Genomic DNA, 14,475 nt, shown 5'->3' on the forward strand with positions numbered 1-14,475 from the left:
ATAATAGATTTTTACAATAAATCTTCTTGATTATCCTATCAATGTTCCTCTATTTTACAATAAAATACATATTTAAAAAAAAACAAACAAAAAAAAAACAGTTTCATTGATGCCCTGGCCGGTTTGGCTCAGCGGTTAGAGCATCGGCCCGTGGTCCCGAGAGACCAGGGTTCAGTTCCCGCTAAGGGCGCGTACCTTGGTTACAGTTTGTCCCCAGCCCTGGTTGGTCGTGCGGGTGGCAGCCACTCGATGTGTCCCTTTCACATTGATATTTCTCTTTCTCTCTCTGATCCTCTCTCGCCCTCCCACTCTATCTGAACAAAAAATGGAAAAATGTCCTCAGGTGAAGATAAAAAGAAAAAAAATTTTTTTTCATTGACTTTAGAGAGAAACTGATCGTCTGCCTCCTGCATGCCCCCTACTGGGTATCAAGCCTGAAACCCGGGCATGTGCCCTGACTGGGAATCAAACTGGCAACTTCTTGGTGCATGGTATGACGTTCAACCGAGTCACATCAGCCAGGGCACAAAAAAAATATATTTAATAAATTTATTCTGTATTGAAAAGAAAAACAAGTATCCACCCTGGGTCATGATACAAAAATGTATTTTTTATTGTGGGTGACTGTCAAAAAGTTTGACAGCCACTGCTTATATCTGTATCCCGTATTCTGTATCCCTAATTTTAAATAAATACTGGAAGGAATTTTAGGCATTCGCCAGAGAGCCAAAGGTGGAAAACCATGCAACTCACTTAATGTGACTAGTATAACCATTATAATAAAACCAGAGAAGATATAGTAAAAGGAAAAAAATTATGAGTCTTATAAGCATAGATGAAGAATTCCTAAATAAAATACTAATAAATTAATTTAGCAATGTGTAAGAAAAACAGTATCTCATAACTAAGTTGGGTTTATTTCAGAATCTAAGTATATTTTTACATTAGAAAACATCAATATAAATAATCATATTAAAATATTAAAGGAAAACAAAGCATATTTTCATCTCAAAATATGAAGAGATCTAGGAGTTTATGTAAATATTTTGGTGGTTTCAAAGAATGTCCACAAATTCTATGTGAATGTGGGCTGGACTTAGTGACTTTCTTCCAAAGGACAGAATGTAGGAGCAATGATGTTTTGGGACTTTCAATAGTAAGTCATAAAAAGAATAGCTTCCTCCTGGCTCTCTTTCTCTCTTAGATCGCTCACTCTGGGAAAACGCAGCTGACATGCTGCAAGGGTACTCAAGCAGTTCTGTGTGGTGGCCCGAATGGAGAGGAACTCAGCCCTCCTACTAACAGCCAACACCAACTTGTCAGACTTGGAAGTGTGCCATCTTGAAAGCACATTCTCTGACCCCAGTGAAGAGTCCAGATGACAACTCTGACTAATATCTTGACTTCAACCCCATGACAGACCCTGAGCCAGAACCACTCAGCTAAGCCACTATTAAATTCCTGACTGTCAGAAACTGAGAGAGATAATAAATGTTTATTATTGTGTTTTTTAAAGCTGATATAAGAAGAAATAGAAAACTTAGACTATAACCATAAAAAACTTGAAACAGTAAAAAACAAAACAAAAAAACCCCCAAAACCTGTTGCCCACCACCTCCTGGGGAAAATGTCATAACTCCAGGTAGCTTTACAGTTTAATTTTATCAAGTTTTTAAGGGATAGGTAATACCTATCTTTTATAACTTGTTCTACAAAATAGCATAAGGGAAAGCTGTCCAATTTACTTCAAATCATGACCAGAATGGCCACTGAACATGGAAAGTACAAGAATATTACGGGCACATTTTACTTATGAGTATATACACAAAAATCCTAAATAAAATATTACCTACTCTATTCTTTTTTTTTTTTTTTTTTATCCTCACCCGAGGACATTCTTCCATTTTTTGTTCAGATAGAGCGGGAGAGAGAGAGAGAGAGAGAGAGAAACATCGACGTGAAGGGACACATCGAGTGGCCGCCACCCGCACGACCAACCAGGGCTGGGGACAAACTGCAACCGAGGCACGTGCCCTTAGCGGGAACCGAACCCGGGTCTCTCCGGACCGCAGGCCGACGCTCCAACCGCTGAGCCAAACCGGCCAGGGCTACCTACTCTATTCTTAAAATACACACACACACACCCACCCACACACACACCCTTTTGTCTGCCACCCCTTGGCAGTGATTATTAGTTATTAAAGTGAAAAATGTTAAGCATGTCTCATGCTTTTCTACCAGAAAATGCAGTTAGAGTAACAAAATAGCCCTATTTACTGAGGGAAAACTCCCTTTTACAGAAGAATGAGACATATAGTACAATGCCATGTATGTATATAAAACACGCACACACAAAGATACATGAAAACTTTGAAAATGTAAACACATGTACGACAGATCAAAAGGATATATATTAAAAATGCAAAAGTACTTAATGCAAGACTGAAAAGAAGAATGACAATGGAGATGGGATATAAGGCGGAAACACATGTAAACATATATATGCACACAACTAAAGAACAATTTTTGAAGGCTTGATGATGGAAGTGGCCATAAATTAAGAAACATGAGCAGGTGAATTCAGTGAAACTGATGTCCTAAAAAAAGAATAGAAAAGGAAAAAAAATCCTACAGGAGACAAACAAAAGCCAAAGGCTCAGAAAAAATGATCATTCAAAGACTATAAAACTAACAAGCAACTTGGTATTTTTTAAATAAGAAAAATGTTCTGATTCATTTACTTTTAAAATTGCAATACGTAACATAAGCTTATGAAATAAAGATATAAACATAAATGTATTTCAATCTTCACATTCTACCAATAAGGAAAAGGCTGAAAGATGAGCTGAAAGAAGTAACAATGAATCAAGACGATGAGAGGAAACCAGTTTTTTCATCTTCAAACCTCTTAAAAATACCAACTCTAAGGATAATTTTATTGCAGTTTTGCAATACATACTGCAGTTACGATCTCTGGTTGTTCCCTGGACTAGATGAAATTAACCCATAAGCTAATGCTGAAATTTTAGGTCACTAAAGGACAATGGCCACGTCAAACTAAAATACTATATAAAAGCACTCAGCTCAAAATTATTAAGCATTTAATGCTTTCTGATATGTAACTGACCATCCTCAGTGCCTCTACTATTTCAGCTTCTTGGTCTTGCATTGCTATCAAAATCAATAACAACAAAAACAAAAACAAACAAGACTATGTCAGATCACTGCCAAAATAATGTATCGATATTATTCCCCTTATTAGCATTGTGAGCAGAAGGCTATACGCTTCTCCCTCCACTCCTATACTTTTGAAGAATAATATACCTTTAGAACTTTGATTGATTCCACCTCTGACTAACCTACAGAAAGGAATATAGAGCTAAAATCAAGAATCATAACCATCTTTGAGCTTAATACAGTATGGCACAGAAAACTTGTTCAACAAATGTTTGTTGAAATACATTACTGATTAAACAAGAAAAATCAATTGGTAGTTCAATAAACATAATTAACCTTGCAGTTCTCTTGAGCACACAAAATAACCATGTATTAGCACATCTCAAAAAAGACAATTAAATCAATAAGATCAATAATTTTTAAGATGCATGAATAAGAAAATTATACAAAATATATTGTCAATTCACTCATCTAAGGTACATGTGAGCTGAACAGAAATATACGTCTCTTACAGTGGATATATTCTTATCCTTACCAATGGGTGATTCTGGAGTTAGCCCCATGCTTTGAAGCAGCGCTTCAGCTTCTCTTCTTTTTTTTTCAAGATCGGATTCCTCCTGCACAGGAGCAACTGCTTCCTTCTTCTGATCAGTCTAAATTTTTTAAGTTAAAAACTTAAGCTTACATATGGTACACATAATTTGCTTGCAAAAAAATGTACTTTGAATACACATTATTCTCACTAAATAAAAATCATTCTCAACAGAGTTCTAGTAAGTAATCTCCAAATGATATGTACTAAATTGATCCATTTAATCAAAGAGCTCCCACAAAAATTTTCCTAACAGATAAATTCTAAAAGTACAACCAACTTCTAATTATCTGCAGTATTAAATTGCTAGCCAACTAGGAATTGTGAAAAATCTCACCCAGTGACACAAAAGTTTAGATATAAATATCACAACATTATTTAAAAAAAACAAGATGGAATTATTTAAAAGGTAACAAAGTTTAACTAAATGGACAATTTGATTTGTTGAAAAAAGTATGAGTACCTCAAACTTCTGTATGGAGTTTTAATTATATTTATGCAACTTTATGTAAGGGTGTTTGTAAAAAAAAAAAATCATCTGGACAAAAGGTTTAAAAAATTTTTTTATACTATAGGTATTATTTTTATGATAAAAATGTGGCTGGGTTTGGTAAAATTAACTTTTCCATTATTCAAAACATTTTTAAAATTAAATTCTTGTCAACTTTTTTTTTTAATCCTCACCCGAGGACATTTTTCCACTTTTTGTTCAGATAGAGTGGGAGGGAGAGAGAGGGAGAGAAAGAGAGAGAGAGCGAGCGAGCGAAACATCAATGTGAAAGGGACACATCGAGTGGCTGCCACCCACATGACCAACCAGGGCCGGGGACAAACCGCAACCGAGGCACGCGCCCCTAGCAGGAACCGAACCCAGGTCTCTCTGGACCACAGGCCGACGTTCTAACCGCTGAGCCAAACCGGTCAGGGCAAATTCTTGTCAACTTTTATTTTAGACATTTATTGTTTTAGCAAAATTTTCCTGTTAAACTACATAAGCCTCAATACTCTCAGATCATTCAAATCATCTCAAGTGAAATTTAAGTCTTCAAGGGGAAAGTTTTATCTCTATATCTATCTATCTATCTACCTGCCTACCTACCTACAGTAATGCCCCCTCATCTGAGGTTTCACTTTCCATGGTTTCAATTACTTGTGGTTAACCTTGGTCTGAAAATATTAAATGGAAAATTCTAGAAATGAATAATTCAGAAATTTTAAATTGTATGCCATTCTGAGCAGCATGATGAAACCTTGCTCTGTCAAATTCCATCCAGCCTGGGATGTGAATCATCCCTTTGTTGTAACCATTCTCGGTTATCAGATTGTCTATCATGGCATTGAAGTGCTTGTGTTCAAGAAACCTTTATTTTATTTAATAATGTTCCAAAGCACAAAAGTAGTGACACTGGCAATTTGAATATGCCAAAGAGAAGCCATAAAGTGCATCCTTTAAGTGAAAAGGTAAAAGTTCTCAAGTTAATAAAGAAAAAAAATTGTATATTGAGGCTGCTAAGATCTACGGTAAGAATGAATATTCTATCTGTGAAATTGTACAGAAGGAAAAACAAATCTATTCTAGTTTGCTGAGAGAATACAGTCATATAACTTTTACTACACTATATTATCATAATTGTTCTATTTTATCACAGTCATGTACTGCTTATATAATGTTTTGGTCAACAACAAATAGGATATACAATGGTGGTCACATAAGATTATAATGGAACTGAAAAATTCCTACCTCCTAGTGATATCACAATACAATGCATTAAGCATGTGTTTGTGGTGATGCTGATGTAAACAAACCTACTGCACTATCCGTTATATAAAAGTATTGCACATTGCCCTGGCCAGGTGGCTTAGTTGTTTGGAGCATTGTCCCATGCACCAAAAGGTTGCAGGTTTGGTGACTAATCAGGGCACATACCCAAGTTTTGGGTTCAATTTCTGGTCAGAACATACAGGAGGCAACTGATAAATGTTTCTCTCTCACACCAATGTTTTTCTCTCCCTCCTTTCCTCTCATTCTAAAATCAATAAAAACATACCCTCGGGTGAGGATTAAAAAAAAGTATAGCACATGTAATTATGTATAGTACATAATACTTGATCATAATAATAATAAATGACTGTTACTGGTTTATGTATTCACTATACTATACTTTTTATCATTATTTTAGAATGTACTGTTTCTACTTACAAAAAACAAGTTTACTGTAAAACAGCATGCATATTACGCCAGCAGCAGCTTCATACATCTCTTGTATCGCACATATTTACACATATGCACCATGCTGATTTGATGTCATTCTGTTTTGTACAGTAACATGCTGTACAGGCTTGTGGCCTAGGGAGCAATAGGCTATACCAGAAGTGGGTAGTAGTATACTATGTAGGTTTGTGTAAGTACCTAAGATTATTTGCACAAGGATGAAACTACCTAAAGACAAATTTCTCAGAACATATTCACATCATTAAACAGTGCCTGACTATATTAGTTATTGTTAATCTCTTACTATGCCTAATTTATAAATTAAATTTTATCATAGGTACATATGGAGAGGACAAATCACAGTATTTATAGGGTTTGATACTATCTGTGGTTTCATGCATCCACTGGGCGTCTTGGACCCTTATCCCTCACAGAAGAAAAGACTGCTGTATACCTCAAATGCCTATTTTGACTAGACATCTATTACTTATACAATTGTCTGCAGTAAATTTTTTGTTTTTGTTTTTTATCCTCACCCGAGGACATTTTTCCAGTTTTTGTTCAGATAGAGTGAGGGGGAGAGAGAGGAAGAGAGAGAGAAACATCGATGTGAAAGGGACACATCAAGTGGCTGCCACCCGCATGACCAACCAGAGCGGGGGACAAACTGCAACCAAGGTACACGCCCCTAGTGGGAACCGAACCCGGGTCTCTCTGGATCTCAGGCCGACGCTCTAACCATTGAGCCAAACCGGCCAGGGCTGCGGTAAATTTTGTTAATCATAATATACTATGATACCATTTTAACTTAAAAATATTCATCAGAAAATTTCATCAAAATAGCCAAACAGGCTATAATATCAAGTTGACACTTTATCTAAAAATAACAATATATTAGTAGACTTATTGTTTATTTTTTCTTGTAATGTATATAAACTCTAAACTTGATATACAAATCTTGCAGTAGATATCTCTTACAGGTCACTATGACCATCTTTAGAAAACAAAACACAAACTTGCTCTCAGCACTGAAGGGCTTAAAGCTATAGATACTACTTTATAATGGCTCTGCCAGTCTGACTCATGCTTCTTCTACCAGACAGCTTTTATTGAAATAACTAACTTAAAGCTCCAACCCTCTTATAATAATGTATCACAGAAAGGTTCAGAATACACTAGAAAATTCTTCAATTACAGGCCTTCACAGCATCAATACAATGCCACATATAAATTTATCTTTGATTTTTCTACTACCATTTTTATTTCTTCCCTGAGAGATTGCTGTAAGCTTTGACTATTATTTAATCTATCACATGGAAAAACTTGGTACGAATGTAACACTTAGGATAAATTATCTTACACTGGCCATTTAAAACATACCTGTGATGAAAGTATACAAATTTATCTAAAGAACTTCCATGGGGATAAATGTACATTTCAATACAGGAGCAAGTAAAATATATCCAGCTCAGGGTCAATATATTCTTGCCATACATGATTAAATGATGATGCCAAAAATCAGAAGACATAAGTCCACCTGGTACACCTTTATCAAACCCGTAACTCGGTAAACATATCTCAATGACTAATTCACAATAAAGGAGAGAAAAACAAATCCCCTAATGAATTAAAGACTCTATTATATATTTCTCTTTGCCATTAATACTATCTTGACAAATTCACAGTTCAGACGAGTAAAATATTCAGATAAATAAGCTCAAAATCCAAACTAAGTTATGACATACTGTATATGCCATGTTTTATAAACAGATGCCCCTTACTTTATATAATATTCCTAGAAAACTAAATATGTAAGTTGAACTTTTATAAATCAAATCCTAGAAATGCATAAATCTACATAAAATATTTTTATTTAGCAAAAAAAAATAATACTTCATCAGTTTTGTTATTTTTAGTACTATTTGTGGTTTCAGACAACTATTACTCATGCAATTATCTGAAGTGAATTTTGTTAGTTATACCTGGTTTCTTTAAAGCAGATACACCTGTAGTGTTATATTCTGCAGTCACAACTGTGGATTTTTTTTAAACATTTTTGAAAGCTTTACATAAAGATGTAAGTATTTGAAATACAAACCAATTACTTTATATTAAGTTTACTTTTAAAAATTATACATACTTCCTTTTTTTTCCTTTCTTCTTCTTTTCTCTTCTTTTCTTCTCTGATTTGGGCCAACCGCTGCTTCTTACGTTCCAATTCTGCCTTTAATTCACTTTTGTCCGACATGTTTGTGACCTTAAGAAGCATATAATCGTATACAATCATCGTTACCAAAAAAAAAATCTGTCTTCAAGAGGAGCAATGTCTCAAGAGGCCATGTAGTTCAATGTTATCTAAAGAGAACATATAAACTCTAATTTGAAAAGAATGGAAGCATATCAATTACTAATACTTGAAAACAGTATAAACAAATGTATATAAGAAATATTATTCAGAGTTGGGCATAGTAGCTAGCACATAGCTCTTTAATGTTCACATGTCCAAATTTAACACAGTATCTCTGGCTCTTAAAACAGAGGACATGTGTTGGCATTAGGAAGCTTAACTTAGGCTACACGATACACAACAAATCTACTACCAAAACTTTACATTTCATTCCTAGCAATTTGATCAAAACAGTGTGCGGTCAGACACAACATTCCTGCAAATTCTTAAAGTTCAATATATTAGTAACATTTTGGACAAACAAAACACAAAAATAACCATAATTTACTATTAAATATACTCAGTTACAGTGACTATGTTTAGTCAAAGCCCCCAAAGAAAGTCTAACCGGCCTAACTCCCTACAGCTGACCGGCCGGCTCACCCTCACGGACCTGAGCCTCAATGACCAACACACACGTTCACTTCCTTAAAACTCGAAGGAAGAGCATTGTCTCTGGAACTTCGTGCTACAATCTCCGCGTTTGGGTACTACTTCCCAAGACAAACGGTGAGGGCAAACGCTGTCGAGAAAAGTAGGAATGATTTTTATTTGTAAAATGGAGCAAGTCGAAAAGCAGTCATTCTCCCCTGGGGTCACGGCCAAGAGGGCGCGGCCCAGGACAGTGCGTCCGGAGGAGGGGACTGGTGGGCGCTGGACAAGCCTCGAGGCTCTTCGAGCCACCTCCGGAGGATCAAGAAAGTCAGGGGGTGGACTCGTGTCCCCGGCCTTCCTGAGTCACCGCAGCTGGCTCTCCCCGCCTCTCCACACGGAGCCGGCCCAGGAGGCAATGTCAGCAGCAACTCCCAAGCCGCCCTGAGTGCGGACGTGAGACAGCAGGCAGGAGGGCCTTGAGGGAGGACAGTGAACCCACCTGTCAGGTGGCGAGATGGTGAAGAATCCGCCCGCCTGCAACTTTCCGACAGCGTCCCTCTCCTTCACCCACACCACCAATTGTCGCCGCCACCAGCTCCGCGGCTACTCCAGGCGCACAAAGAGGGATGGGCGGCGGCTGCTACGGTGAGTGCTTAGGGACAAATGGCTTCATCAGAACGAGGTCGATCCCGGGGAAAAAAGGGGTGGAGCCGTGCTGCGAGGAATTGTAGCCCCTCTGTGATTTTACCTGTGTAAAGCAGAAGGAAAAGGATGAGACAAAGAAGCCAGTCGGCCCAGGAGCCCACTGTTCCCGCTTTGCCCCAAACTGGAAAACTATTGCTAATATCCAAGAACTGGATAAGCAACCACCGCTATGGCCGTACACACAGACACGACCCGGGAAAACTACAAGCCCCAGCTCCAGCTCCAAGGTAAGCGTGCTTGCGGCGAGCAATGCATTCTGGGAGTTGTCGCAAAGTATGCTGGGACATGTAGTGTTTCCTAGTCTTGCGGTTCCCTACTTTGAGGCCTTCTTCCTTCAAAATTCCCATGAGCAGCTTTCACACTTCTGTTTAATGTATTCTGTCCGTTGATCAGTGCACACAATATTGTGCATTGTAAGATCTTTGACTTAACGTTGGACGAATTTAAAAAAGTGTTTTCCAGTGGTGAATCTTTATATTGCATTGCACCTTTTGGTGTAGACACTTTTTAGAGTATATATACTAATTTTAAAAGAAAAATAATGCCTTATAGAGGTTTCATGTGGAATCTTAAACAAAATTTAAAATACAAAATCTATATTTTAAAAATATATTGTAGCCCTGGCCGGTTTTGCTCAGCGGTTAGAGCATCGGCCTGCGGTCCTGAGACACGAGGGTTCGGTTCCCGCTAAGGGCACGTACCTGGGTTGCAGTTTGTCCCCGGCCCTTGTCGGTTGTGCGGGTGGCAACCACTCGATGTGTCTCTTCACATCGATGTTTCTCTCTCTCTGTCCCTCTCTCTCCCTCCCACTCTACCTGAACAAAAAAAAAAAACGGAAAAATGTCCTCGGGTGAGGATTAAAAAAAAATATATATATATATATATATATATATATTGTAACCCCATTCTGTCAAAAACTGGGAGAAATTATCTTTAATTAGAAAGATACTTGTAAATCTTACTCAGTTGTTACTGGTATTTATGGTGTGAACTTGCTTAGCTGCAGTGTTAGAGTTTTGAAAATTAACAATAAAAATTTATAATTCCTATATTTCATCATGTACACATCGACTGACTATTCATTTGAGGCTACAAATAAATTACTGTTGCAAAAATAATAATTATAAAATAAATAAATAAGAATATATTAATCAGCATATCATTTAATTCTCCTGTATTTTGCTGCAGTGTAATAGGTAGGATTTTGGTTTGCTCTCAAATAATTTTTTAAAAGAAAGCATTTTATACTATTGAAATCTAAACCAAGCAAAAATGGTTTCCACAGTTGTTGAGTATTTTAATATACAAAGAAAGCAAAAGTTATTGGACTATGAGTTTGCCAGAAATTTATGGGCTGATAGACATTTCTTAAAATTTTATTTAAATAACTTAAAGCATTATTTGACAAGAATTAAAATGAACACCAAAGCAATATCTTATATTCTAGAAGGACAAGTCTAAAATTCAAATTCTTGGGCCTGGGCCTAATATTCATAAATATGATGAAGTTGCATTTAGACAATTCAAGCTAATTACAGAGGCTGTTCAGGGAAAAGACTGCCTGACTAATTTCTATGGCATGAATCTTACCCTTGACGAAATGTTCTCCATGGTGGAAAAATGGCAGACCATGATTGAAGCTCATGTTGATGTTAAGACTACCAATAGTTATTTGCTTCATCTATTCTGTGTTCGTTTTATTTTTAAAAAAACAACAACTCAACAATCAGATTTGGAGGACCTCTTATGCTCAGCATCAACAGGTTCATCAAATCCAGAAGAAGATGATGGAAATCATGACCTGAGATGTACAGAAAAATGACTTTAAAGAAGTGGTCAATAAGTTGATGCCAGGCAGCATTGGAAAAGACATAGAAAAGGCTTTTGTCAGTCTATTTATCATTCCATAATGTATTTGTTACAAAAGTAAATATGCTAAAGAAGCCCACGTTTGAATTGGGAAAACTCATGGAGCTTCATGGCAAAGGTAGCAGTTCTGGAAAAGCTACTGGGAACGAGACAGATACTAAAGTTGAATTAGCTGATGAATATGAGCCCCCAGTCTAAGAATTTGTTGAAAATTCAGAAATTTAATGGTGACAAATAAAAAATCTTATTTGTTATATATTAAAGAAAAAAAGTTGTCCCAGACTTGTCATATACTCGGGTGCCTGGGAGAAACGATCTTTTTTGTAGGAACCGATCCATATTTCAGGCTTTGAGTAATTTCACATAAATAAATTTTAAGAAATATAAGATCAAAAATCACAAATACAAAAAGAAAGAAGGCACCCAAAGCAAGAGCCAACCAACCAAAGTAGCAAATAGAATAAGATCCACAAAGACTGCAGATATTAGGATATTCAGCCACAGAATATAAAGTAAATATGGTTAACATGTTTAAGAAAGTAAAAGAACCCTGGCCAGTTTGGCTCAGCGGTTAGAGCGTTGGCCTGTGGTCCAGAGAGACTTGGGTTCAGTTCCTGCTAAGGGCATGAACCTCCGTTGCAGTTTGTCCCCGGCCCTGGTTGGGGTCGTGCGGGAGGCAGCCACTCGATGTGTCCCTTTCCTGTTGATGTTTCTCTCTCTCTCTCTCTCTTCCTTCCTCTCCCTCCCACTCTATCTGAACAAAAAATAAAATAATGCCCTCGGGTGAGAATTAAATTAAAAACAACAACAACAAAAAAATGAAAGTAAAAGAAGGAATAGAAAATATGGCTAAAACAGCAATTATAAAAAGAATGCCTAGAACTTCTAGAAATTAATAAAATAGCATATGAAATAAAAAACTCAATAGATGGTGTTTAACACAGCTAAAGAAAGGAGTAGAATACTGCCCTTAGACCCAACTTTAGGCCCTGTACTTTGGAGTCCACTCTGGTCTTCATCCAGCCACAAGGAATCTGCATGGCTAAGGATATGGCCACTCATATGGAGACTATATGCCCCCTTCTAGATCATACTCCTAGCACCGCAGATCTTAAAATTCCCAGCTCAAATGGTCCCCGGCCTGCTTCCACTTCCTTAAGCAGACCTCTTCCCCAAGTCTCTGCTACTGAAGGTAGACTGTACCCTTAGGGAATGGCAAAGAAATGGCTCCTGTGGGATTATGGATCAAATTTTGATTTGTAGTTTGGCAGTCTAAATGTGTACACTGAATGTCTGTTGCAGTGTGATATAGAACTGAGGACAGAAAGAAAGGGGTTTGGGGTTTACAGTTAGAAAGTCAGCTGTCCCTGTGCCACTGTAATATAGGCCATAGCTCTAGGTATCCAGAAATTTAAAAATCAAACCAGGTCATTGTCAAGATAAAAGGATGGAATATATTTTATTTAATTCTTTGCTAGCTTGATTTCTAACTTTTATTTATTTATTTATTTTAAAATTATATTTATTGCTGAGAGTATTACAGATGTCCCCCTTTTTCCCCCATTGACCCCTCCATCCTGCTCCCAACCCCACCCAGGCCTGCCCTGCACTATTTTGTTTCCACTGGTTATGCTTATATGCATATAATTTCTTTGGTTAATCTCTTCCCATTCCCCTCCCTCCTTCCCTCTGAGATTCATCAGTCTGTTCTCTGTTTCCATATCTCTGTGTCTATTTTGTTCATCACTTTATTAGATCCACATATAAATGAGATCATGTGATACTTGTCTTCCTCTGACTGGCTCATTTCACTTGGCATAAAACTCGCCCTGGCCGGTTTACTCAGTGGTTAGAGCGTCGGCCTGCGGTCCAGAGAGACCCGGGTTCAGTTCCCGCTAAGGGCATGTACCTTGGTTGCAGTTTGGCCCTGGCCCTTGTTGGTCATGCGGGTGGCAGCCACTCGATATGTCCCTTTCACGTCGGTGTTTCTCTCTCTCTATTCTTCTCTCCCCCACCCCACTCTATCTGAACAAAAAATGTCCTTGGGTGAGGATAAAAAAACAACAACAAAAAAAACTCCCCATGTCCCTTCATGCCATCTCAAAGGGTAATAGAGCCATTTTTTTTTACAGCTGCATAGTATTCCATTGTGTACATGTATCACTGCTTTTTCAATCCACTCATTTACTGATGGGCACTTGGGCTATTTCCAGATCTTAGCTATTGTAAATAGCACTGCTATGAACATAGGGGTCTAGAACAAATACTCCAAAAGTTTACACGGAACCAAAAAGACCCCAAATAGCTGCAGCAATCTTGAAAAAGAAAAACAAAATTGGAGGGATCATAATATCCAATATCAGGATATACTAGTAATTACTAGTAAAGACACAGTAATAAAAACAGTATGTACTTGCATAAGAACAGGCATATAGATCAATAGAACAGAACAGAGAATCCAGAAATTGACCCAAGACATTATGCTCAGTTAATATTTGACAAAAAAGGCAAGAGCATACAATGGAGTAAAGATAGTCTCTTCAATCAATGGTGTTGGGAAAGTTGGACAGCTACATGCAAAAAATAAAACTAGAACAGCAACTTACACCATACACAAGAATAAACTTAAAATGGACAAAAGACTTAAATATAACTCATGAAACCATAAAAATCCTAGAAGAAATCATAGGCAAAAATATTTCAGACATCTCACATAACAGAATTTTCACTGATACATCATATAGGCCAAAGGAAAAAATAAACAAATGGGACTACGTCAACCTGAAAAGTTTCTCACAGCAAAAGAAACTAGCATTAAAATGAAAAGGGAACACACAGTATGGGAGAACATATTTGCCAGTGAGACAAAGGATAAGGGGTTAATTTCCAAAATATATAAAGTACTCACACAGCCCTGGCCGGTTTTGCTCAGTGGTTAGAGCATCAGCCCGCAGACCAGAGAGAACCGGGTTTGGTTCCCACTAAGGGTACGTACCTCGGTTGCAGTTTGGCCCTGTCCTGGGTTAGGGTCATGTGGGTGGCAGCCAGTAGATGTGTCTCTCTCACATTGATGTTTCTCTTTCTCTCTTCTTCCCCCTC

The 14,475-nt window shown here is 37.4% G+C and overlaps 2 protein-coding genes across 8 annotated transcripts in view; one reads left to right on the forward strand and one right to left on the reverse strand.

Moving 5' to 3' along the window:
* The window catches only part of DYNC1I2 (dynein cytoplasmic 1 intermediate chain 2), a 56,056-nt gene extending 46,400 nt beyond the window's left edge, over positions 1-9,656 (reverse strand). The window contains exons 1-3 of one of the 7 annotated variants that reach the window (XM_036253869.1): positions 9,302-9,652; positions 8,122-8,238; positions 3,713-3,830 (exon numbers count right to left, since the gene is read on the reverse strand). In XM_036253869.1, the coding sequence (XP_036109762.1) occupies positions 3,713-3,830; positions 8,122-8,229 (226 nt within the window). In that variant the 5' untranslated portion in view covers positions 8,230-8,238; positions 9,302-9,652. Of the gene's footprint in view, positions 1-3,712; positions 3,831-8,121; positions 8,256-9,301 lie in introns of those variants that run through there. The other 6 variants (XM_036253866.1, XM_036253864.1, XM_036253867.1 and 3 more) reach the window with 6 other exon arrangements.
* Positions 9,317-11,574, forward strand: LOC118625040 (40S ribosomal protein S3a-like). Its single transcript, XM_036253346.1, has 4 exons — positions 9,317-9,447; positions 9,564-9,734; positions 11,026-11,315; positions 11,435-11,574. The coding sequence occupies exons 1-4, from the start codon at positions 9,317-9,319 to the stop codon at positions 11,572-11,574; spliced, it is 732 nt and encodes a 243-aa protein (XP_036109239.1).
* Positions 11,575-14,475: the final 2,901 nt, after the last annotated feature.

Source organism: Molossus molossus, unplaced genomic scaffold (assembly GCF_014108415.1).
Source record: "Molossus molossus isolate mMolMol1 unplaced genomic scaffold, mMolMol1.p scaffold_m16_p_11, whole genome shotgun sequence".
NCBI classification, from domain to species: Eukaryota; Metazoa; Chordata; class Mammalia; order Chiroptera; family Molossidae; genus Molossus; species Molossus molossus.